We start from the raw sequence: 27,581 nt of genomic DNA on the forward strand, positions 1-27,581 counted from the left end.
GATCAAGCAATTAAGCAGATGAAATTTTATTATTAATTGTATAATTTATATATTAATTGTTCTTATGAAACACTGGAGACTTGTGAAAATCGATGGATTATCCTCGTCACTAATTACGTCATAGCTGCGTTAATGACAAGCAGATAGAGAATAGCAAATTACGAAATAATAATTAACCTTCAGATCTGTTATATATATGTATAAACTGATCTGGAAGAGATTTTTTATTCGAATAATAATTTTCCAGTATTCATGGAAACTATGGAATCAGGGAATTCTCAGGGAATTTCATGTCGTATTTGGAATATAATAATTCTCATCTTAAGTTCATAAAAATTTACTCATTTGGTGAGGAAAAACAAATTTTTCTTTCAACTTTCAGGCAATGATTACGAACCAAACCCTGATTTCTTAAAAATTGTACGAGCTAGCGAATTCTTACAAATTCGTCTCACAACGAGCTGTGCTCTAATCAAATATAAACTATTCTCGACTATCGTATTTTTCATTTATTGTTTACATATGAGAATAAACTGGATAAACAATGAATTACTTTTTCACAAATAACTGGACACCCTGTATCACCGATCGCGAGTCACAGATCGGCACCTGCACGTTCCCATTTCAGAAAAGTTTTCGAACAATGCGACAGGCAGACACGTACATCCGGTATATAGAAACTGCTAAACTAGCGAGCACGCGCTATAGTCCATTAAAAACAGGTCCGAATAAAAAATATTTACAACATATTTAGAATTTTTGTGTTGGTGGGGATGTCGACCCTCAGGAACGCGAATCTGAAGCCATTTTTGAGTTGCATGTGAAAATTTGACATTTTTTCTAGTTTCCTCAAAAACTGTTGTCGATAGATAAATAATAACTTGATCTTCGTGTGGAGTGGAAAAATTTTACATTGAATAATGTCGTCACGTGTCAGAAACGGATTCGGATCAAGAATATAACTTTAAAATTAAGAAAAAAGATAATAATTTTACGAAAACCCTGCAGATGCAGTCGATAAGTAGAATTTAATTTGTCCCATTTGTTAATCTAAAAAAAAAATAATTCGACCATGCTAGAAGTAGTTTCTGGAATCGGGTAAATCCTTTGATTCGTATCGAAGATTAAGGGGGTGGTCTTGGGGTGAATGGAGGGTTGAATCGAAAGAGAATCAATCATGCGAGAAAAAGGTTGCGGAATCAGAATCAATTCCCTTCATTTCGCTTGGTGAATTGCGGAAAATTGAATTCGCGAACTTAAGGTCTTCGCGTAATAGAAAAAAAAAAAAAACGCTGACTGAGCGAGAAGAATAGGAGAGAGGGAAGCGAATATTAAAGTGAAGTGTGCAAGAGGTACGATCGGGCAGGGCAAGTGGTTGTATTATCTCGTTGAAGTGGCGCTGCCGAGGAGTGGCGTTTTTCGCACTTTTTCAGAAAAAGAGGATCAGAGAGCCGCTGACTCGAGATCTCGTTAAAACGAATTGAGGACAGCGTTTTTTTTTTTTTTTCTTCTTTTTTCTTCAACCTTTTTCTTTCCTTCTTTTTATTTTCATGGTAAAGGGATTCTTTTCGCACTATATCTATAATGTATATGTATATGTATATATGTACACTTTGGCCGAATTTTTACTTAACTTGAGAACACGCTTGAGGCTATTATATTATACATAGATACGTACGTATATATATGTATATATATATATATATATATATATATATACACGTGTACATAATCTAGGTATATAGACAGGAATTTAAATGCTATTTCGAAGCAGGTGCAGCCCGTTGAAGGCTACAAATATTATTGTTAGCGAATCATTTTTTTTTTTCTTTCTTTCTTTCTTTTTCGCTTCGGTCTCTCTCTCTCTCTCTCTCTTTCTCGTTTCTTGCGGTTTCCCTATGGTAAATTCAAAGATTACGCAACAGTAACGATCTCTGGCTTGTTTATATACATTTACACGTTCACATACATATATATATATATATATATACATATAGCGCTCATACACCGATTTCATATCAGAGTGATGTATAATATATACCTTATATCTCGTAGAGGCAAAAATGAATATCAAAGAAACGGAAACGCGGGGATGGTGAACCAAAAGCAAAAGAAAGAGGAATTTTTTTTTTTTGTTTTTTTTTTGTTCTTTTTTTTTCAATATCTGATCGAAACTCGTTTATTTTTTGTCAATTAATTTTTCCTATCGTTTGTTTATTCGATCAATTTCTGAGAATAATGGGTAGGTGCCAGTCTAGCTATTAAAATCAACGATGATTTTTTTTGCAGACTAGATTGTTTCTTTTTTTTTTTTTTATAAAAATTTTCGAGGAATCGAGAAGTTAACGAGTGAATCCGAAATTTCGAACAACCTCTTAAAAAATTTTTTTGAACTGTCTTTTGTAGTGGGCTCTTAAAAAATCAAAAACAAACATTTTGTCACACGAGACTCAAAAAAAAAAAAAAAAAAAAAAAAAAATAGTCAGTTTTTTTTTTGCGACACCCTAATATATATTCACATTCATTATATATATATATATATATATATATATATACAAATCATAATCGCAAAAATTGCGTGAAAATGAAACGATATAAAATCCATTCTCAAATAATCAATCATCAGGCGAATAAGAATTCAATCGAACATCTCACCGTTTCTCGCTATATCGATATTTCACGTTCACTTAAATTTTTTTTTTTTTGCGTCATAGATTATAATTGTATAAAATTAGCGACGTGGCGAATTTTTTTCGCAACCGCGTTCCGGCGTTTTCACCTGTGCGCGTGTGTTGAGGCGTCGTAGAACCGCGCCGGCGTCCGAGGCTTTGGCTTCCTCTGGTTTGTCCCGCGTGGATTGCTTTCTGCTGCAAGCATCGATCAACCCCTCGGAGTAGCTACGCGCGAGCGTCCGGACGCCAGTCGACGCGGTGCGACGCCTAGAAAGTACGAAGGTTCGCCGGTCCCGTCGAGTTTTTAATTTTCGTCCATCTTTCGTCGTTTTTTATTTTCTATTTTTTTTTTTATTCTAGTCTTTGTTTTTTTCTTAACCGCTTAAGACGTTTTTCGTTTACGGTTTCACCGATCGACTTCTCTACGAAAAGTTCCTCCCGCGTTTATTAAAGAAATTTTCTATGTATGTATATATATATATATATATATATATATATATATTTATATTGTAATATTATAGTTTGAACGAAACGTAGCGAGAAAAAGGAAAGAATAAATAAAAGAAGGAAAGCAAGCACCAAAAAAAAAAAAAAAGAAATAGAAAACAACCGATCGATAAGGTATAATGATATATACAGGAATTCAAAGATTCGTGGGGAAAAAAAATAAGAAAGTAAAAATCAAACGCGTCGTCGTACTGTGCGAAGAATTGTAAAAAAAACAAAAAAAAAAAAAAAATTGTTGCAAACTTTGACTTTGGAAAAGAAAAATATTTGCAACTGACCTTGCTGTTTTTTTTTTTTTTTTTTTGGTTTTGTTTCTTGTTTTTTGGTTTTGTCTTCTGGAAAAACCAAGGTGTTGAAAATTGATAAAAATTTGCGTACCTTTATTTATGCAGGTAACATACAACGCGTATGTACATCGTGTATTAAATGTATATAGGAAATGCGAAGTAACTTGTTGCTGTGCAAAGTTGGTTAATTCGTCTATCCGTCTGTATAACGCGTTCCTGTAAAATATAAACGGTTTACTAGATTGTGAAATATGGTTTGAGAAGATCGTTCTTCAATTGTGTCTTTTTCTTTTTCTGAGAAAAAATTTCAATTCCACGTTCGATCTGCTTTAAAAATTTTTCACTGAAAATCGATCGGTATACTAAGTTTATTTTTTCATACATGCGGTTAGTGAAAATTGATCCCGTAAGAATTCGAAAGCAAATTAATAAATGATGAGGCAGCGATCGATCGCTGGTTGAAGGATGGAAAGGAGCCGCCTGACTATAGGCTAAAGTTTTGATTGAAGCCACGGTTTCGTTATCAAATGAAAACTAACGACTCTACTAATCTTGATTTATATACAAGCTATAAAAGACAGGTTATACACAAGCGAATAGTGTTAACGACTCCCGAGCAGCGCGAATCATCGGCGTATATTCAAGGATCAATTCCGATATATTTTTATCGGATTCTTTTTCAGTATCTGTGTGCGTATTATTCATATATGTAACAACATATTTCCTTTTCTTCATCTTCTTCTTCTTCTCATTCTTCATTTTCGATGATTCGTGAAACTCCAATTTTTTCACTCTCTTTTTTGCTATACGCGACGTGACAAGTTTTTTCGCCTACAAATCTGCAATTTAATGTCCAAAATATAAGTGTAAAAATTTTTGAAACGTTTTTTTTCGTTTTTTTTTTTTCTGTTCTGTTTTGTAATAAATCTGTTATTACATTTCAGTCTTGAAATATTCAGGGGGAGGTGGGGGCAAAACGGGGTACTTAAGGCAATGCTTAGTTTTCGAGCACTCGAATACGCTGAATCTCAATTTTTTTTTTTTTTTTTCTCTAATTGTAACCATAGAAAATAAAAATGATTTCCAGATGTGAGGAATAAAAGACAATTTTGAGCAAAATTTTTGAAAATTGTAATTAATGCTCAATAATGTTTAAATACAAGTCATTTTTTACTATTTAAAAAACATTTTGAAAAACGAAAGAATTTTTACAATTTTAGAATGAATAACCGTGGTCGATTGGCTCGATTTTTGTCATAGATTCTTTGTTTAGTTACGCAAATTTTGAGACCAAACGATCAGGGCTATTCATTCGAAAATTGGGATCTTGTGTTTCTGGGGGTATTAAAAATCAAACTAGTGGTCCAAAAAAAACATACCTAAAAATGAATAAAATCGCCGATTCTAATTGTAAGTATCAGACGCCGGTCGGCTGAGGGTGGAATGCCTCATATATAGGCAGATAATAAAAGATCAATAAATCCAAGATGCTCGAGGCTGTCGCAATATTGGCCTATACACTGTTTTAGTATCATTACAGGTTTTTGATTTATATGTATAAAAGGACAATAATTACAGAATCCGTTGAATAATTAAGAATTATAAACTTTGAATTCCGACGAATGAAAGTAGATTTGATTTTCCACTCGTTTTATTTCTACCGCGATAACAAACAAAATTCAAAAAATAACCGAAAATAAATTCTTTACAAGACACCAAAATTGCAATAATTCGTAAAAATTCTTCGATCTCAAAGGTACGAAAAAAATCATTAAAAAAAAAAAAAATATTTACACAAAAACAAATTATTCTATCCATATTCCAAAGAAAAAAAAAAAACAAAAAAACTTTGAAAACAATTCGCTGTACGCGGACGAAAAAAAGGAGAGGAAAAAAATAAAAAATTGCGAGGAAAAGAAGACTAAAATTTTTCAGAAAAAAAAAGGAGACTCAGTTATACAAGAGAGTAAAAGAAAAGAAAAGAAAATACAGAGAACCAGAGAAGAGAAAGTAAGGGGATGATAAATAAGGGGAAAAGGCGCGCGGTGTGGGCGGTGGGGGGGGGGGTAAAATTTTTTAAAACGAAGTAAGAAAAAGTTTCAAAGAAAATTAGCGAAGGATAATGATATTCATATTATACGAGGACCTGGAGGAGATGATCGGAGGGAAGAGGGGGAGGGGGGGGGGGGGTGGGTTGGTAAGGAGGGCTGAATCAACCGAATTAGGATAATTTAAGTGGAATGGGGAAAAGCTTCGGGCATTGGAAGCACAGGTTGCGGAGGGCGTTAGTCACTCGGCTAAATATATATTCGATCCTTGGGTGGCCGGAGGGAGAGAGAGGAGGGGGAGGTTTCCTCCTCGGTTTTCCACCAGCACACGCGCGATTTTCACTACATCACGTACCTCTACAGCTGGATACCAGTTTCACGTACAAACACACACAGACTCGTTTGCGTTCTGCCATCTACGAATGAAAATTATATCTATATACCGACACAGACACACACACACACACACACACACACACATTACATGCGACGGGGAGGGGGGAGGGGGGAGGGAATAAAGGTTGTTCGATGCGAAGTCCGCGGGGAAGGCCAGCTTAGTTAGTTCAGAACGTATCAATATGAACGAACCCCGCGAAACTAGATTGCATCGCGTATCAACTTCCGGTCATATTTTAACCACGAATTGTATTCACTCGGCAACCGTGTTATTTCTATATATATATATATATATGTATATATGCATATATGTATGTATGTATATCAGTGATTTTTGTTTTGACACCTGTGAATGAGCTCGTGGATTTCTTAAATTGAGGAATATTGAAATATAATCGCGAATACTTGTCACTAACGAATATTATTCACGATATATAATACTTTCAGCAGATGATCACGATTCGCTTTCAATTTCTTTCTATTCTTGTGATGGTTTTTCATTTTGTATTTATTTAATTATTTAATTTTTTGCTTTTTCGTAATCATTGGTGAATAACACATCGTTGAATGAATTTTCATTTCAGAACGGAAGGAGATTCGATGGTTTTTCTTTCTTTCTTTTTTTTCATTCTTGTGAAATAATCAATGACAATAATAATTTTCAGTATATTCAACGATGATAAAGTGAGAATTTGGAAGGGATCGTGAATTTTTGCAAACGGCGAAAACTTTTTTTTTTTTTGTTCTAAAATTTTACTCGCACATTTTCGGTATGAAAAGAAAGAAAAAAAAGAAAAAAAAAAAAAAAACAGAAATTCCGGGGAAGCGTTAAACGTTACGATATTCGGATTGATGAGGTCACGGATGTCGAGATTAAACGAGCTGTGAAAAGCGGCTCAATTTTAGCCAAACGATTTCCAAGTGTTCAAGAATTAAAATAGAAATCGGATTTTGGTCGAAGGAGCGGAATTATTTTGTGGAAAAAAAAAAAAATACAAAAAAAAAAAATACAAAAAGCAAAATACAAAATACTAATAACGTCAAAGTTATCATACTTGAGATAATTTAATCACTTTTTCACGTTGCGAAGTCGAGAAGCTGTTTAAAAAATAATTGGATCCTATAATATTCTTAACGAGATTTAACGATCCTGCGAATAATTTTTGTAACCTAGGTATTAATATTGATTGCCAATTCTCCCAAAGTGGGGCGGTGAATTTAACGTAAAACTGAACGTTTGAATGTCTGATACTTGATGCCGTATAACAGAAGTAATTTATCGGTTTAACCACACAGCTTCGCTCATCTTCCGGCCGTTTGTTTAAAGCCCGTTTAAAGTCGAACAGTAAATTATCGATCGGCACGGAGAGCGAAATTCTTGATCATTCGCTTCGCGATGGGATTTGTCGGTGATCTTTTTTTTTTTTTCTTTTTTTCTTGAATTCACAATTCTTGAAGAAATTTTTGAAAAAATTAGCAAAATCGAGAAATTATCAAGTTATATCTGCGTTCGAGGAGAGAAGGATTTGCCAATCGTATTATTTCGGCGCTATTTACTCACGTCTGTGTGTCTATTTGAATAGATCAGGTCTATGATAATATTATTGTGCGCGGTTGCGTGCGCGACGAATTTCGCTGTCTGCAGTAGGATTGAACCGAGAAAATTGTTCGAATTGTCGAATAATAATCTAGCGGCGAGTTGGTGCGAATTTTGTAAATTTAGTTTGCAACAAGCCGATCGTTGGATAAACAAATTGTGGAAAATTGCGGCGGAGAAGAGAATAGAGGAGAGGAGATGAGAGGAGTATTCGTGGGATAATAATAGAAGAATACAGGCCTAGGTAAGAAGGAGAAGAAGAGTAGAAACAACAGTGGATGTAACACCGGATTAATCCGAGTCGTCAGTGTGTATTGTGCAAAAATAACAAAAACAATAACAAAAGCAGCAGCAGCAGCAGCAACAAGTTGCCGATGAGTGATCATGTGAACAGGAATTGCCGGATTTAAGTGCACCGTTGATTTTTTTTTTTTTTTTCTTTTTGCAATGAATTCTCAGACCACCAGTTCCGGTTTCCGGTGTGACATTAATTACTGCGTGTTCGCTGATTATAATGAAACGTCGACGGTGCGGTCGAACGATTGTGGAATTCAAACTACGGAAACACAGTGTTGACGATGAGTGTTGGACGTAGGCTTGCCAGTCAGCCTTCGGAAGACAGCGAGGATAACGAAAATGTCACGAAACGAGTGGTGGGTTTACGCTTTTCACTGTCTCACCTTCTTCCTTCTCTTCGTCTTCTTATTTAGCCCAGTCGAATTAGACCGAAAAAGGATTTGATCCGAAAAAAATTGCTAGTAGCGATTTTTCTTCGAAAATCGTTGGGGTAGATAGTAAGGGGCGGTTGCTTCAGCCGCCATCTTGGATTTACTGAACGACTCGTTTATTTTAAAATTCACACGAAAAATGGTAATCGTCAAAATAGTTTGGAATTAAATTTTCTATAATTTTGTTCTCATCAATTTTTTCCTAGGGTCGATATTTTTCGATTAGGACCCGAAAAAAGGGGGTGAATTTTTTATTTGTCCAAATCGATTTTTTTTTTTAATTCCAAACCACTTAATTCGTTAATAACCATTTTTCATTTAAAATGAAAAATAAACGTGATAATGTCATAATACAATTTCAGTCCCTGTTTTTGGGCCTTAATCGAAAAATATCAACCCTAGAGATGAATTGAAAATGATTAAAATTGTAGGAAAACTTAATTTCAAACAACTTTGGTAATCATCATCATTTTTCTTGTGGAATTTAAAATAAACGAGTTATTCAGTAAGTTCAAAATGGCGGCTGAGCCACCGGGGGTGCAAATTTCGAAAACCGAAATGCAAGCTGCCAGTAATCCTCCCCTCCAACGATTTCCGAAAGAAAATCGCTACTTACAATTTTTTTCGGGTCAAATCCGAATTCGACTGATCTAATTCTTTTTCAGATTTTTTCTTCGACCATTAAATTTTTCGAAGTCTGTTAACCGCGTTCCCCGATCGATTCAAACGATCTTTACTTTCTTTATTCCCGACTCAACTAGTAAATAAAGTATTTTTCTCCCGTATTTGCTGTAAAATATCAGGTAATTTTCCCGCAAATTAATTTTTTAGTTTTTCTGCTTTTCTTTCTTTCTTTTCCATTTTTAATCTCATCTCTCTCTCTCTCTCTCTCTCTCTCGTATTAATATAAAATTTCAATAAAATCAGAGTTTTCAGACTGATAGATCACACTTACACGTACAAAAGACAACACTTTCGAGTCAATAATGTGGCCGGAGTTGAGTCGAGAATAAAGTCAAATTTATGACAAACAAAAAATTTATAATAATCTACGACTTCATTCCCTTATTAAATAACGTCCTATTTTTCAAATATCCGTTTCAACGATTCTCCGCAGTAAAAAATTTTCCGTCTTTATTTCTTCCCACTTCAAATCGTTGCATGACTAAAAATATTTAAGTAACTATTTTCTGCCATGTATATGTATACGGAATAAATAGATTGAAATTAATTCTATTTACTTTTGTACGTATTATTTGTCAAAATAATCGATTCAAATGGATTTACTTCACCTGCAAAAGTCAGAATTAGTCAATTTTGCTGTTAAACATACATATAATAATAATAATAATTTGATAAAAAAAAAAAAAAAGTATTTAGAAAAAAAAACCCAAGAATTCACGCTGCTCGTCAATTCCGTAAAATGATCTACTTGGCAAAACTGATTCAATCGAAATTGACTCGGCGTACATATATGTACATACATATATATGTGCAATATCAAAATGTCTGCGAGTGATATAAATAAGATCTAGTATCGAGCCTCGTCAAGGCTGTGATGTATAATAATTTGGTAAAACTCAATTTGAAACGAGGATGTGTTTATACCGGATCATTATGGGTGTATATGTGTATATGTAACAATAAATACGTATAGATATATACCTATGTCATAAGACAGCTTCGCACGAACGCTCATCACGATCGTGATCGTTGCCTGATAAATGCCAACTTTTACTACGGTCAACGTTCTAAATTTACGGTCAGCATCGAACACCACTTGGTATAATAAATTTAACACCGTTATAGAAATTCAAGGATAAATCGCTGGTCGCGCGTCTTCCGCATCTTATTATTAAATAGTAAATACTATATGCATGATACGAGGTTGCTTCAACATTTTCATCAATTTTTATTCGGTTCCAATTTATCCGTATATCTTCGATTTCGAAATATTTTTACGCCCATTCTTTGAATTCCATTTTCTATTATTTTTTGTATTTTTTTATTTATTTTTTTGGTTTGTTTGTTTGTTTTCATTTCCTTCACAAGGGTCAGTCGAGTTTTAGGATCGTCGTTTCATCTCTGGACTTATCGTCTATATCCTATATTACAAAACACTCGTTTACTCAATTTTAACATGCGACGGAGATCCCCAAATCAGATGAATAATAATTATCATTAACACGTGTAATCTGGGAATGATAAAAAATAATCGATTCTCGATTAAATGGATTATTTTTTCCTGATTAATTGAGTATGATCGATCATTTTTCCTTACAATCGGTTTTTCTTTTTTACTCATGAATGATTATTAATATTCTACTTAATAAACAGATAAGTGAATATTTTCTCACCTGAAATTGTAAAATATTTTGAATGAATTTGTGAATTATCAAGGAACTTTTCAGCAATTAAAGCTACTTACTGAATTGTATGAAATTTTTAATTTCAATTTCTAACGATTTTATCGAGTCGTGTTTGATTCTTTTTTCGACTCGATTAATCGATGCATCGATTGTTCCTATATTCGATGTTGGATTCTGTATCGATCTTCAGAAGAATCGATCTCTTGTATCGATTTTCGAGAGAATCGATTGTTATACGCTGGAATCGATTATTCTATCTGCTTCTGGGTTGCGGTTTTTGGATTCTGAGGCTATCGCACAATGAAAAATCTTATTACAAGTAGACACGTAAAATATTAGAGCGCGAGAATAACTATAGCAGAGAGTAAACAGTAGACATTGAGGTTAGGATTTTCGATATTCGCTCGATCGGCTTGAAGTTTTGATCATTCGCTTTGTTTGAATTTTGGTTTTTCTGGGACACCGAACATGAAAATATCCATTTCAACAAGATCCATCTTTTACCCTCCGATTTTTAGTAGAATCGATCCAGAGATCGATCTTTAGTATGTATAATAGTTTCGAATTTCCGGGACACTGGAACAGCGTTTCCGAAAATTCGCACTAGTGCGTAAAATCGCAGGTCGTAAAAGTTTCAATTTTCTTTATTCTCTCTCTCTCTCTCTCCTGCTTTCTTTCTCTCTCCTTACAGATATACATATTCTTTTCGTTTCCAACTAGAAAAACTCACGTTCATCTTATTTATAAATAATTCTAATCGTACGTGGCGTTACGATTAAATTACACGTTTCAGTTCAAACGTTCAAAAATTAATCCGATGAATCTGAATTTGGTGATAATTATTATTACGCTGATAAATGTTAGTCGAGAGTCAGAAGAAACTGATGAATTTATGCGCAGCAACGTTGCTTTTAGAACGACCTCCTGCCGACTTGGGATTTGAAGCGTAGGTATGGAGAATTGCTATATTTGGCCGAGGTTTCGATCAATATTAATATACATGCGATACGCTTTCGGGGAATCTACTATACGCGGGGAACATATCTCCGGTCGCTTGAGACTGGGAGGCAAGAAATTCTCCAAATTTCAGCGCAACAAGTATAAATATGTACATTATGAAGGCACATCCGAATAAATAGTTAGAAAAGTAGGCGAGTTTTGAGAATTTTTATCGAAAAAACTGTTTATTCGATTCCGTCCGTTTTTTTTTTATTTCAAATTTTATACATTAAGGTATGTTCAGTAATTTTTTCATCAAAATTTATCCACTCCTGGCTTTGTTACAGTCGCTGATGTAAAACATGTTCCGTACTGACACGGTTTTGCAGTGTCCAGGATTTTGGACAGTCGATTGATCTAAAATAAAAAATTTTAACGGGATTTTGAAACATAATATATTGAGTCGTTCACTGCGTAGGGATTTTTTTTTTTTTGTTTTTTATTTTAATTTGTGAAACGGTGATAACATTTCGACTTTAACGTTCGTTTTCCGGACTAAATTTAACAAATTTTTTGGACTATGAAAAATGAATAATAGAATTTCAAAAAAAAAAAATCAGCCAATGAGACAAAGTATGCAAAAACATTTTGTCCAAATTTGGAGAAAATTGGTCGTGTCGTTTTCGAGATATTCTAGTCAAGGAATCGGAAACGTAGGTTTGAGATAATCGAGTTGAAACTTCGATGAATCGTTCGCAATTTTTGCAATTCTTCGGATTTCATCATGCAATTTGAACACACAATATTCTTTACACTTCATACTCCAAATTTTCAGAATCACGAATAAATAGAAAACCGATTTTTTAAATATTCTACTTGGATGTGCCTCCTTAAAAAAAGTTTCTTTAGCTTGAAAAAAAAAGATTTCGTGATAAGATGAGCTTTCTATGTTATCTGGACGATCGGACCCATTTGATTTTGTACTCTTCTCTTTTTTTTTGATGTTATTGCTTTTTTATCATAAATTTGCAAGTAGAGCGCGAGTAATAGGTAAAAAAAAGTGAAATCATTGTTTTTTTTTTTCAAACCGATTGTACATGCGACGATTTTTTCTCAAATTCGCTAAATAAGTGCGAGTAATAAGTAAAAATTGAAAACGTATATTTTTTCAAAATCCGATTCTATATGTCAAGCATTTTTAATATTCTATAAAGGATCTTCTTAATTCCCTGTTTCAGGATACCAGAACCCACGTCGTTGTCGAACTCTACGATACGGAAAGATCCTACGTCGAGGCTCTTCAGATACTAGTCAACGTAAGCTGAGAAATTTATTTAAAATTTATAAAAATTTTCAATGATTTTATCTCAATTTTTTTTTTTTGTACTTGTGTGTGCAATTTTTATTTTATTTTTCAGTACTTTAGGTTGTTTTTCATTAATTCTAGTGAATTAGTATCAATTCAGCGAGTTATTTATTAAAATAAATTATAATACCTAAACAAAAGCTTAAGAGTGGAAAATAATCTATATACGATAGAATTAAAGGGATATTCACGAATTGAAAGTTCGCCCTGTTTACAAAGCGAGTCTCTCTTTCTTTCTCTCTCTCTGTGATACGCGATATTATAAACTAAATAAATTTAACAACTATTGAGCATGCATAAGATGAATTTGAGACTACAGCGCTGTTGAAATTTTCCCGCGTTTATGCGCACGCCGAGTATAATATTATTATACCAACACACGTGTTATATTGTAAACGATAAATTGGTTCGAATCTTCAAAGAATATTTGGCAACTCGGTAGTCGCCGTCGCTGCTGCGCCGCCATTAATTTTCCATATGCGTGATCGTTTGCGGAGACTTATTATAAATTCAGTTTACATTATAGTATACCTACTCAGATTGCTGTTGCAAAACGACGAGCACGGAAATATGAGTTACTCGACTGTTTGAAACGGTTAATTCTAGCCGACTGGCTTCAACCGATTTTCCACTCTGCAACAAACTTGCGCCGAAAATTCACTTCGACGCATTCCCATAAATCCCAGTTTGGATTATCCAGCCGCCACGACTCGAAGGATGCAGATGAAATTATTTCTACTCGGATTCTGGTCTCTCTCTCGAGTTATTTAATGCATTCTCGTGAGAATTTTTCCGCGGAAAAATTTAACTGTAACGCGATGCGGTAAAGTTTTTATTATTAATAATAATCGATTCGAAGCACGATTAACCGAATTTAATTTCTTCGTTAAAAATATCGATGGATTCAAAAATAGGAACAGCAGGAACGAATCCCGACGTATGTAAAATAAAATCAAGTAAGAAATTACAAACTTCAAATTTGAATGACAATTTAATTTTAGAAAATACTTTCATCAGAATTAAACCAACTATCTGTTTTTCGTATTCGATGTACGAATTTTTTTTATACCAATTCATTGATTGTTTGATATTCAGGCCGATCGAAAAATATGAGTTAACAAAAAGGTAAAAAAAAAAAAAAAAAAAATTGCGGCAAATTTGATAATAATCGGAAAAAAATCAAATTGCGAAGGTGAATCGTAGATATATCGGCAAAATCAATACGAAGCGAGGACAGGATGCAGATCATCCGGCGCCAGAGCAACGTTCGTATTGCAAATAACATCCAGCGGCGCCGATCCGACCGAGATTCGCGAGTCGTGGGAAAATAAATACATAATATTGGATACACCGATGCGTGCAAATAACCGTAATAGAGAGAGAGAGAGAGAGAGAGACAGAGAGAAGCGTGCGGTGGATCAGCGGGATATATTTTCCGAATAACTGCGTTTAAACCGCGGCAGCAACACGCAGCGGAAGTGCAGTCGGGGGACTAAATAATACGCATTTCTCGAGCTTTCGGTAAATCGCGAGGTTTAACGACTATTTCGAAAAGCGAATATCGCTCGCATTCCTTTGGCGAATTTCGCGCGTTTCATCTCAAATTCTCTGATCGTTGAATATGTTTTTTATTTATTTATTTATTTATTTTTTTTTCGTTTGACGATATTTCAAAGACCACGAAAAGAAAAAGAAAAAAATTTATGAATCGTTGTTTTGAAAAAGGCAGGTATTATTATTGTGTAATTTTCATGGATTGTGTGTGTGTTTTTTTTTTTTTTTTTTTCTTGTAATTTTATATCTTACTGCAGGTACTTATATATGGGGTATTCCACGCCAATTCGATCAGTATTAAGCCCCGATCATCTCAAAATCATTTCATGTTTTTTTTTTAGATTCTACTTGATAAAAAACGCCAGTCTGAATTTTTTTTCAAATTTTTTATTAAACCGTCAATTTTTTATAAACATTTGAAGCCGATTGCGAATGCCCATTTTATTTCAATCTGAAAAAAAATTCTCAAAAATCCAGTGAAAGACGCAAAACATCCCCCGTTAAGGAAAACGTGGGCCGAATTTTTTTTTCTATTCTTTTATCACCTAATTCGAAATTTTTTAATTCTGAAACTCAAAATTATCTTTACTAAGTAGAATGGCGCGTCATTGAATTGGTAAAATCGAATATTTACAAGTAAATTGACCCTCATTTGAAGCTTACGATTTGATCCGGTGTTAATTTTGGGTTTAAAAATTTTTAAATTCCAAATTAAGTGATGAAAAAAAAAAAAATAGAAAAAAAAAAAACGATTTGAGAAAAAAAAATAAAAAAAAAAAATTAAAGAAATTCAGGCCGTGTTTTTTACCGAGTAGAATGTTAGAAAAAAACATGAAATGATTTTGAGATCGTCGGGGTTTAACACTAGTTGAGTTGGCAGAAAAATAATTTCGTGATGAAACTGGGTTTTGGTTTTTGACTTAAAACAAAAAACCTGCCGACAAAAAATTGACTGCATGACGTCACGCATGCCAAATCCGTATCTATATACTCAGACGTAAGAAAAAAAAACTGAAATTCAATTGCACGTAACTTTTTTAATAAAGTAAAGTTTTTAACAGGAACGAAAGAATACGACCTAATTATTTTTAAACACTGTGTCGTTTTATACATACATGTGTAATTTTTTTCCACCATGAAACTTCCCTATCGTGACTTTTCGACGCGTATAATAAAAGCTGGTTGCTGGTTTATAAGCTGGCGTTAAGCCAGAAACGTTTGACACGCGAGACAACTAAATAGTGTAGTAGATTTTGAATTCAAATTTGAAACGAGGTCTCTTCTGCCCGGTTCTCTTGAGCCGCGGCGACGAGTTGAGTAAACACGCGTTAATTAGCGGAGGAATTTTGTAAATTCAAACTTACAGAGTGAAAAAATAATTCACTCAATTTTATGAAACTAAACCGTTTCTGTTGGCTCGAAGAATTCGTTTGTTAATTGCTCGATTAAGGGGGCGGGGGGATAATTATTGGGGATGAAATATTTTATTGAGCTTCTAAATCTGGGCGGAGAAAAAACGCGAAAGTTGTTTCTGATGTCAGAGGAAACAAGCAGAGCGCGTTTACTAACTGCTTTCACTATTACATTCGTTAAAAATAATTAATCCTCGAGTCATTAAAAGTCCGTTTTATTAATACGGGCAAAAATAAAAATCCAAGAATTTCAATATGTTATAAGAAAAGATGCGAAGAATTCTGGCTACTGATACATCGGCTGTGCGTGAAAATGAAGAGGAAAAATACAAGAGCAATAGAAAATAATCATCCACTCAGTTTTACTCCGAGCTTCGAACTGCAAAGTGTTATATTTAATTGAGGATATTGCAATAGCGCGTCTTATATGTATATATATATATATTTAGATGATTTTCACTCCACGTTTCACACATCACGATGCCATATCAGTGATTCGTACTTATATGTAAAAACACTCGCGGTGGAAAAAGTGAAAGTCATCCTCCTTTTTCCATTCAGATTCTACTTTGCTCTTCATCTTGCGCTCGGAATACGGATTATGTAATACAAATTATCGCTACAATGCGAACCAAGAAAAATTCGGTTCCTTTTCTACGTGTATAAACCTTCGAGAGAATTAACTATAGGAAAGGGTTAGGAAAAGTGGGCCCCTGAAATTTTTTTAATAACAAGCAAGTCAATTTTGATCAAATTAACCAACAGAATTTTTTATTAAATATGAATTATTCGGAAATCATTTACTCGAGTAATTTTTTGCTTTAGTCTCAACTCGTCAAAGTGAAATAATTATCTGAACTTGAATTTATGATCACTTATTCTCGAAAAAGTTACACAATAATTTAACACAATTGTTTATATGACAAGTAAACATTTTATTTCGATTTTAGGCATTATTTTCTTAAAAGGCCCACTTTGCCCCACCCTCCCCTATACATGTGTCATACAATTTAGTTTTCCAAGAGGTGGATTATTTCTCGTACAATCATCGCGTGAGATCGTTTGCTTATTTCAATTGGCAAGGCAATCGTTTTTCGTTATTGTTCTTCTCTTCATCTTCTTCTTCTTTTTCTTTTTCTTTTTGTTTTTCCCTGTATTATTACCATAGAAATAATGTACAAAGACGTTAATTTGCAGAAATATCTCCAGCCTCTGAAAAGCCCCGAAAATAGTGGCCTCGTAGATTCTGCCACTGTTGACGAAATATTTTACCAGGTAAGATTATACATAAAATTTATCCCATTAGTTGCATTTATTTACAATAATCAATTCCTTAAATAATTCACTATTTCCCTTATTGTTTTTATTGTTGTTGTTGCTCTAAAACTCGCAACTATTGTCGCAAAAAATATCCAATAACAGGATATTAACAATTGCAATACCGACCATTTTTTACAACTCAAATTCTTCTTTAGGTTCCAGCGATACTGAGTCACCACGAAATATTTCTCGAAGAGTTAAGGAAACGATTGGAATCATGGGAACTACGACAGACCATAGGCGACGTGTTTCTAGACGTGGTAATATTTCTACAAGCCAATTCAAGATGCGTTTGCAATTCACGCGATAACATCATTCGTTCAATTGTTACACTATTGTTGGAAGTTTCTTTCTTTCCCCCTCTTTTTTTTTTTCACTCTTTATTTTTTCTCTCTCACCTTCAAACTTCCGACACAATATTGCCACAAGATTTTTTGACAAAATAATATTGCATTGCTTCAGCGAGCAAAGAAATTACGGATGAATTATGGAAGACATAAGAAATAAAAAACAAAATTGAAATATCGAGAAAATAAGAATATTCACTATTTTATACGCTGAGAAAAGTTTTTTTACAGTCTGTTGTCGAAGTTAAAGAAGAAATGATCTATTCGATTTTTAATGATCGACTAAAACTTGACTCGTAAAATCCGATAGTTTATATTTGTATATATGTATAAAAAAAAAAAGTTGAAGAAAGAATGTACGTAAAATATGGTATAAATGATACGAGGAAAAATAGCGAGAAACAAACGAAAACAAAGGAATAAATTTTCTTCTGCAGTTCACAAAGCCCGACGTCTTAGAGACGTATACGCTTTTTTTAGACAATTGGAAATCAGCGAAAAAGGCAATAAAGACAACGTGCCAAGCGAAACCAGCATTTGCAAGATTTCTCGAGGTAAATATTTACAGTATATTTATACTTTTTATCATATTCATATATACATATATGCGAAATTTGAATTTTCAATTTCCTCCATTTTTAAAAAATATTTTTTAGTACCCCTCAGAGGAGCTTTTCGGCTAAATTTGGTAATTTTTTTGATTACTCGTTACAAAAAATATCAAATTTAACATTTCAAACACAAAAAGTTTAATCAAAACACTGTGAATATTTTTTATTGTATTTTTTCTGTAAAAGCCATCTCAAAACAAGGATTTTTTCAAGAAAAAAAAGAAAAAAAACTTCCATTTGGACCATTATTAAGAAAGTTATGAACAAAAAACGAAAAAAGAGCGTTTTTTTTTGTTGAAAATTTGATAGTTTTTGAAAAAGTAATCAAGTAAAATAAAATCCAAAAATTTACCAGACAGGCTCTTTTCAGAGGTATTAAAAAATGACAGAAAATTGAGGAAATCAAAAATCAAATTTTTCAAACCGGCCAATTTGGCGTGGAACGCCCCATTTATAAATATATATGTATATGTACGAAATAAAAAATACACACGGTTTAATTGACACTGATCGAATGTTTACACGGACGTTTGAAATGATCTCGTCGAATTTCGCAGACGATGGAAAGAGAGCACAAGGGTAAGCTCGGTCTGGACCAGCTGCTCATTAAACCGGTGCAAAAAATTCCGCGATACGAATTGCTCATTCAGAGGCTGCTCAAGCACACTGACCAAAATCATCCCGATCACGAGCTGCTGACCGCTGCTCAAAAAGAGGTTCACGAATTAGTCGTTAAGATAAATTGCACCGAGAGGGAGTCTCTCGAGTGGGAACAGCAGCAGACGACTCTTAGAGAAGTCCAAGCTCTCGTCGAAGGACTAGCAGGGATCGTTACGAACGACAGGTGAGATTTCTACGACGATTTCTCACTTCTCGTCTCTCCATTTTTTTAGCATAAAGCATTCGTCAGTCGATGGATCGAAAGAGGGCGGTAAAAAAAAAAAAAAAAAAATTAAAAATAAATGAAGAAAGTTTAGTTTCTGCCGAACTCGACTGATTTTTGTGTGTGAATTTTTTTTATTTTGGTGGTATTGTTATTCTTACCTAGAAAAGTTTTAATTGGAAATTTATTTATTGCAGAGCATTTATTCGACACGATTTAGTGACGATAGCGTCGAACCAAGGAACTAGAAAAGAGAGAGCCTTGTTTTTATTTTCTGACCTGTTGGTGATAACGAGCATAAAGCGACGGAGTGGCACGATTAGAAAACCCTCAACGTGAGTTTTTTAGATTTTTCGAAAAATTTTAACCCACGTATTATCTAACAGCGCTTTTTCAAACCTCACAGGAGTTCCTGTCCCAACAGTTTAGTCGGTCTCCTCGAGGCGAACAAGTACAAAATGCTGATGAGGATAGCGCTCGACGATCTCGAGGTGATGAAAGGTAATTACTTTGTCAAATACAAGAATATAAATTATATATATATATATGTTAGGGTGGCGCAAAAAAACTGACTATTTTTTTTTTTGAGTCTCGTGTGACAAAATGTTAGTTTTTGATGTTTCAAGAGCCCACTCCAAAGGACAGTTCAAAAAAAAAATTTTGAGAGGTCGCTCCACATTTTTTAAAACGTCAAAAATCGTCAAAAATCGATTTTTTTTTTTTAAATTTTTTTCTCTCTACGGTATAATTTTATAGACAAAAAAAAATTAGTTTCTGAAAGTTTCAGTTCAAAATTTGAATTTTGAAAGGTCGCTCATAATTTTTTTTCAATTTTTTGGTGCATTTCTTTAGATCTTTTCGAGCGACCTTTTAATATTCATATTAAAATTTCATAAATTTTTTTTCTTTAATTCAGTAAGAAAGAATCGATAACAATACACCACGACATGAATTAAAAATCAGACAAAATACTGAAAATATAATTTTTATAATTTAATTTTTTGACGATTTTCGACATTTTAAAAAATTTGGAGCGACCTCTTCAAATTTTTTTTTTGAACTGTCCTTTGGAGTGGGCTCCTAAAACATCAAAAACTAACATTTTGCACACGAGACTCGAAAAAAAAAAGTAGTCGGTTTTATTCTGCCACCCTAATAAATATATATATATATATAATATACACGTGAATGTATAATAATAAAAATTTTACCAAAATCTGTATTTCAACGTACAGCGAAAGACGAAAATCTCCGGCGAATGGCGAGGGAGGTTGATCACTTAAGAGAGGATTGCTCTACGTTGACTCAGCTGACGGAATTGGCGGCTAATTTGCACGGTACGAAGCAGCAGTTGGAAGAAGTGATAAAGGATCTCCTCAGTCAAACTCAGCGACAATTGGCCGAGAGGAACGCAGCACATTCGCAGCTCGCTTGCTTGGAGCTGACTCTGAACACTCAGTGAGTCCGAAGACCAGAATAAAAGATTCAAATCTTAGTTTCTCGTCAATTTTCTAAAACACCTCTCTTTCCGCAGAGCTGGGATCGAGAATATATCGGTGATGTTCACCAAACCAGACAAGCGGGCGAGTTGGGAAGAGAGTTTCAACGAAGCGAAACAAAAACTGGGTGAGTCTAAGGGAGCGAAGATTCCAGAAAAAGAGACAAACTTTTGGGGTGGGTTTGGAATTTCGAATTGGCAAAGTTTCGAAAGCGCCAAATTCGGGATTACTCGGTGGCGAAACTTGAAGTAAAAAAAAAAAAAAAAAAAAAAATCAAACCTTTGAAAAAACATCAGGCTTTCCAATTTTTCGGAACTTTAATCCCGCCCCTAAATTTTTACGGATGAAACTCACGTAATTCGTACATCGACAGCTTTATCCGCGGACAGAAGACCTTGTCCAGAATTTGTGGGCCCGTTGCCTATCAGAAAAACTCGCGCCGGTCTTCAGTTCACTTGCGCAGCCCCGACACTGGCCAATGGCCAAGGGCCCCGGGACGTCTGGGTCTGCAACAGCGACGGATACGTTGGCCAAGTATGCGTCTTAAGCCTGACGCCGGAACCACCCCAAGTGACTTCCTGCAACGGGGTTTGCAACGCGAGAATTCTCTGCGTCGCTGGTATCCCTGCCTGCACTCAGGGGTGAGTCGAATTCCATTTTGTAGTCCATTTCGTCGTTGTTGTTGAGAGTTACATAGTTCGACTGATCGCAAGGTCGAAAGGATGCTTAATTTTAGCCACCGTTGGGACTTTTATCGATAAAAAAAGAATTTACGGTGTCTCAATGATTTACATCCGACAGATCGAACCTCTGCGTACCAAACAACAATCCATTCGTGAGCAGTAAAAGCGGCATCAGCATTTCAGTTCAAGACGCAGATGCAACGGGTGGAAACATTCAATTGGACAGGTAAGAGCAAGACACATCGCACAAAGAATCATTCGCAAGTATTCACTAAAAAAAACTTGGAAAACCTTCACGTTCGAAAGTTTGAAATCATTGAAATCATGATACCTAAACGATTATTATCTTCACATCTCGCGTTTCTGCAGTAGTTCAAGTTCCGATGACTCGGATTCTGATGACATTCCATGCGCTGATGCCGGGAGCTCTTCAATGGCTGGTGACGTTTCGAGTATGGAAGGGGTTGGCATGGAGGAGGATCTTAACCAGCCCACAATGTGGCTGGGAACCGAGGACGGCTGCATCCACGTCTACAACTGCAGTGACAATATTAGGATAAAGAAGAATAAAGTCAAGATCCAGCATGGCAGCAGCGTGCACTGTATTATGTAAGAAAGAAATCTTTTGTAAAATAGTCATTTCGGTAATTTTTTTTTTTTTTTCTTTATGGTACAGCCTTAACATTTTTCGACGCTGAATGCAAATCTGAAGTAAAAAATTCGATAAAACTAAAAACAACCCTTAAAATGGCCTGATAACGGAATAAATTGTCAACATTGTTTTAGACAGTGTTCTTCGATGAGATTTATATGGATATTTGCTTTGAGACGGTACAATTTTAAGCCGATAATAGGTGGAACCTCCAGTACCATCTGAATTTCGCAAATCTAATAGCCATTCTAAGATCTCTGCTTGTCATCCAATGAATTCCAAGCGTTTTTAGTATACGTGTATCATTTTCAAATTACGAAAATACGCTTTTCTTTTGAATAAATTTATGTATAACAGTTATAAACAGTTATGGATTCACAAAAAATCTTAATCACTCCAAAGTAAAGGTACTTTTTTGCCTGAAGATAAAAAATAATCTAGGATTTTGGATGGAATATAAGAATAATGTACCAAAATAAAAAGAAAAGAAAAACAAAGGGTACCTTTATTGTGGCTTCTGTGACTGAGAGGGTTAAGATTTTCGTTTGGACTTCTATAGACTGTAACTTCGTGTCAATTTGATACCATTTGATGTCAATCCAACATCAAGTGATCCTCCATTCCCAAATTGATTCCAAAAAATGGACTGCTCAATCGAACTTCACAAAATTTTTACAATGTCAGTTCCTTTGTTGGATTTGTTTCACATGAAAATGACATGGAACTGTCGGAACTTCGTGTAATGTCGATGGTTATGTAACTCGGAACTGTTTTTCTCTTTTGCAGATATTTAGATAACAAGGTATTCGTGTCCCTGGCTAACGGAGACATCACTGTCTACTCGAGAGATCATCGTAAGTCATCATGAATGCGATTTTAATTGTCTTGATATTGTTCACTTCAATCGATCTCGTCTGTTTTCAGTGGGCGGATGGATAACCAGCGATCCGACAACCATTTCGGTCGGAACTGTCGCCTCACCGGTTACGAAGATGCTTCCCGTCGCCGGCAAGCTCTGGTGCGGATGTCACAACACCATCAAAATCCTCAACACCCATCCCCTGGACATCGAGCACACTTTCGCAGCCAGCAACGACACAAGTCGACCCGTTTCCTGCATGGCGAGCTACGGTGGTCCTGGAGTCTGGATTTCCCTTCACAACAGCGCCGTCTTGAGGCTCTTTCATGCTGGGACTTACGAGTGCTTGACAGACATCAACATCGCACCTGCGGTTACAAAAATGCTTGCCAGTAAGTGTCAAGTCGAATCTATAGCCGGAAATTCCAGGTTAATTAAAATTCTTGCATCCTGGTATGGTTTTTCCTTCGAGGAGTTGGTTGTCTCGCTGATTTTTCAGTTCATACTTTCTCGAGGATTCCGTTTACTTCAGGATTATCTCTTGTTTTCTATTTCCAGCAAAAATCGAAAGACGATTTTTTATTAGCATAAAAATTTATGTCTAACTTTCATGAAGGTGATTTTTTCCAATTGTTGGCGAAGCGTGCAAAAGTACAGCAATGTTAAAAACCGTGCTTTCAATTTTCTCGTCGATGGTATGATGCGGACATAATTTTTCGTCACAATCTCATTGTTCAACGTTCTGCTCACGGTGTGACGATACATCGAAGCGAAGTTTATTTTAACGAAAACATATAAACTCGTTGCAGGTTGCGATGACATTATAAGACAGCACAAAGCGGCCTGCTTGAGAGTTACCGCGCTTTTGGCCTGCAACGAATTGCTATGGATCGGAACCAGTGCAGGGGTCCTACTTACGGTCCCCATTCCCCACATCAAGTCGTCAACACAGAGGATGTCGCAGCCACCGACGGTTACAGGTGCGTGAAAAAATAAACCAACGAACAAATAAAAAGGAAACATCCATCCATCTATCCATCCATTTATCTTTTTTTACGGTATGGGCATTGAAAAGTTCACTTTTAGTGGCAGTTTTCGTTCCGTAAAGTGACGCTTTATACAGCAGCGAACAAAGTTGCGGAATAAAGTCTTTATTCCATAGTTTTGATGCGCAGTTCGAAGTGCGCATCCCAAACTGCCGAATAAAGTAGCTTCGTCGAACAGATCGCGACATAACCTCACTCTTCGTTTTGCTTTTCAATGCCCATACCGTAAAAAATATTGTATGTGGCATGCCAGTAAACCGTTTTTTGGCTCGGATAATTTCAGTACTCGCTTCCGGCTCGCTTCCGGCTCGCCTTCAGCTCGTCCTGAAATCTTTATCCTTGCCAAAAAAAAAAAAAAAACAGGCGGTTTACGGGCATGCCACATAAACAGCTATCATATTCTCGCGATTGAATTTTTTTGATTCTCCGCACTTTTTTGTTTGCACATATGGACGTACAATAATATTGTCCAACGATCTTATGGATCTAAAATAAGATCCAACCATCCGATTGTCTACTTGTTAACTAGTCCACCTCTGAAATGGTGAATGACTGTTGTATCTGTTTATTAGGAATTCCTCACGGACACACGGGGCACGTAAGGTTTTTGACGTGTGTTGAAACAACTTCACCCGTGAAGCCGGATCCCCGACCAAAAATGGACAGGTACTCGTTAAAGTCATCGAAGGTCCAGCAGACCAACATAAACTTAGGAAAATTGTTGGTCATATCGGGAGGCGACGGTTACGAAGACTTTAGAGGACCTCAAGCTTCGGCGGAGCTTCAGGCCGGCCGCGAGGATTCAACGAATCATTTACTCCTGTGGAAAGTATGATCCAAACTTAATAAACGGCCACTGAACTGGCCAGTAGGTGATGACTGCAGATGAACGAGCTGAGGGAACGCGATACGGAAGGGGAAGAAAGAAGGAAAGAAAAAGGAAACGAGGACCTATTCGAGCGATTCGGCACTGCCCGGATGAATTTTGTCCCGATCAGCTGAAGAAACGGTCAAAAGGTCTGGATATCGAGGAGTTTATAAGCCACTGATGAAACGAAGACTGCGAGGATAAGGAGCACGAAGGAATTTTTTCGCGGGAGATTCGAACGAGGAAATATATTGTTGATGAAAGATATTATTCTGTATTAACGCAGGATCAGAGATGAAAGATGCAGGATGCAGGATGCAGAAAAGAAAGAGAAAGAAACAAAAACAAATCAATTTTTTTTTTTTTTTTTTTTTTTCTTGTTGCTGTCGATCAAGAAGATTTCGAAGATACTTATTATACCTACACCGAAATGGCGACTATCGGAAAACAATATAATATTATAGATTATGTAAAATTATTTTCTAGGAAGAAAGAATTATACGTCGTCAAAAGATCTGGAATCTATCTACTTGTGTTTCATTTTTTATAACTAGTTTATTATCCAGTTGTGCATTATATGCGCAAGTATCGATCGATCGATCAAATTTATAAAGTGCGATTCAAGAGGTTTTTTTCCCTAGATGTCAGGGTGGGTTGTTTTCGATTTTTTTTCTTTTCTTTATACTTGTCATTTTAACGGTCAGATTTTTTAATTTCAAGCAACGGAAAGTAAGTAAAAAAAGAACGACATAGAACCGCGATCGAGGTTGAAGAAATTTGTTTATATTATATATACATATAGGTACGGTATATATTTATGTATAAATATATATTGAACGTCTGCCTGAATAAAAACGGTATATCGAGCTTATCTACAAGAGCCTGAGTTACCTGAGAGTAGTTGGCGTATCTAATACGTAATTATATACACTGTGTATACATATATATTAGGGTGGTCCTTATTTAGGGTGTTGACGAATTTTTGCCTCCCCATCCCCCAAATTAACTTCAAACAATTCGAAAACAATTGCTTCATTTCGTCAGATCTTTACCTCAACTCTGGGATAATACGCTTTCTGATCGAAGTTTCTTATGGAAATAACGTAGAAAAAACTTGTTTCCTCGGTACATATTTTATTGCAAGAGTAATAATATTAAGAAGAATTTGTAACTGCGAGGTTTTAGTGGGAATTAGTGTAACTATCTGTAAAAAAATTTACATCACGATACCAGCAAATATCGACGAATTGCACTTCCTTTGAATAAAAACAAAAAGTCGGATTTCGAGGATGTACGATTCGTCGAGATTTCGTCGTTCTATGATTATGTGAATTTTTTCCCAGACAGAAACACTAATGCCGAATAAAATCTAACAGGTACAAATTTTTTTTTAACATTATCACTTTTGCAAGAAAATATATACTGAGTACAAAAAAGTTTTTCCCATGTTATCTCCATAAGAAACTTCGACCACATAGCAGACTATCTTAGAGTTGAAGTTAAAATCTGAAAAAATTTGTTAACTGTTTTTTAATTATTTTGAAGTTGATTTGGGGCATGGGGTGGCAAAAATTCGTCAACACCCTAAATAAGGACCACCCTAATATATATATATATATATATATGTAAACGAGAAACAGATGAGAAACTTATAATTGAAGAATTCGTGTATAAATATGTTAGTAGAACTATACGTATGTTATATATACACGCACACGCACACGCACACACACACACACACACACATATATATATTACCTGTGAAGCCTATTTGAAACATAGGCCTAAATACTTTTGAACAAATGAACAAATAAATGAACAGACGGTCAAGTAAATAAATAAATAAATAAATAAATAAGTGTACGCGTAGTATACCTATATTATTACCTACGTGTAACTTGCATAAACACTATATGCACATATATTATATACAATACCTATACACACACGCATGAGGTGTACGGAAATTAAATAATCGTGCAGAATCTATTTTCTTACACACGAAACATAGAGAGACATATTATAATTATACTGCTTCGATTTTTTCGCGCACGCGCTTGTAGAAAGCAAAGAGCAGAGAGAGAAGAGAAGGATGAAAGAAATGTAAGGTGCCAAAATTTTTAATTTATTCATCAAATCACACATAAATATATAAATATTTATGGTGTTTAGAATGAAAATTTTATAAATGAAAAATTAAACGATTAATAATAGCGAAGGAAAGAAAAATAAAATAAAATATATTATATACAATTAACACTTATTATTTGTACACCCTGCATTGCTCAGATTTTATTTTGTATAACGCCATCTTGATAGGATATTATTACTTACATATATTATATATCGAGATCCGATCGAGTCGGCAAGAATTTAACGACTGAATATTAAATTATTGTAATACAATTTCATTGGTATATTGGTATACGTACTATACCTATAGAATGCATAATACAATATAAAAGTTATCTGACTGTTCGAAAAACAAGCTTTGTTCTCATTTCTTTTTCACCCACCGCGCCTCTATACTTATACAATTATACCTACGTACTTAATCAAATTTTCAGAGATGAAACTAGAAAATTCATTTTGATTGATCGATTTTTTTTCTTCAGACTTCTTTATCCTACGACAGGAAATACAAATTTCTAATAAAAATTATTGAAAAATTCAAATCAAAATTATAAACTGATTGAGTTATATTGAAGAAAATAGAAGAAGAAAAAAAGAATTGACACGAGACAGAAAATTGTGTCAAGAAGTTTGAAAGAAACGAGCCAAACGCGATCAAACAGCTCAGAATTTTAATGAATTTATTTTATGTTTATAGTTATACCGAAATTTAGGAAAAATTTTTAAAGAACTAAGACGAAGTAACAAACGATGATGAATGCCACTCAAATCCATAAAGAATAATAAATGAATGAATAAATAAATA

The 27,581-nt window shown here is 34.8% G+C and overlaps 1 protein-coding gene across 6 annotated transcripts in view; it reads left to right on the forward strand.

Annotated features, from left to right (window-relative positions):
• LOC124414506 (rho guanine nucleotide exchange factor 10-like protein) overlaps window positions 1-24,957 on the forward strand; it is a 46,281-nt gene extending 21,324 nt beyond the window's left edge. For 3 of the 6 annotated variants that reach the window (XM_046895453.1, XM_046895457.1, XM_046895456.1), the window contains 16 exons: window positions 12,782-12,859; window positions 17,073-17,150; window positions 17,351-17,455; window positions 17,980-18,096; window positions 18,711-18,997; window positions 19,234-19,371; window positions 19,443-19,537; window positions 20,272-20,494; window positions 20,571-20,662; window positions 20,909-21,176; window positions 21,337-21,444; window positions 21,588-21,827; window positions 22,657-22,724; window positions 22,795-23,121; window positions 23,536-23,709; window positions 24,348-24,957. In XM_046895453.1, the coding sequence (XP_046751409.1) occupies window positions 12,782-12,859; window positions 17,073-17,150; window positions 17,351-17,455; window positions 17,980-18,096; window positions 18,711-18,997; window positions 19,234-19,371; window positions 19,443-19,537; window positions 20,272-20,494; window positions 20,571-20,662; window positions 20,909-21,176; window positions 21,337-21,444; window positions 21,588-21,827; window positions 22,657-22,724; window positions 22,795-23,121; window positions 23,536-23,709; window positions 24,348-24,610 (2,661 nt within the window). In that variant the 3' untranslated portion in view covers window positions 24,611-24,957. The remainder of the gene's footprint in view (window positions 1-12,781; window positions 12,860-17,072; window positions 17,151-17,350; window positions 17,456-17,979; window positions 18,097-18,710; window positions 18,998-19,233; window positions 19,372-19,442; window positions 19,538-20,271; window positions 20,495-20,570; window positions 20,663-20,908; window positions 21,177-21,336; window positions 21,445-21,587; window positions 21,828-22,656; window positions 22,725-22,794; window positions 23,122-23,535; window positions 23,710-24,347) is intronic. The other 3 variants (XM_046895454.1, XM_046895458.1, XM_046895455.1) reach the window with 2 other exon arrangements.
• The last annotated feature ends 2,624 nt before the right edge of the window (window positions 24,958-27,581 follow it).

Source organism: Diprion similis, chromosome 14 (assembly GCF_021155765.1).
Source record: "Diprion similis isolate iyDipSimi1 chromosome 14, iyDipSimi1.1, whole genome shotgun sequence".
NCBI lineage: Eukaryota > Metazoa > Arthropoda > Insecta > Hymenoptera > Diprionidae > Diprion > Diprion similis.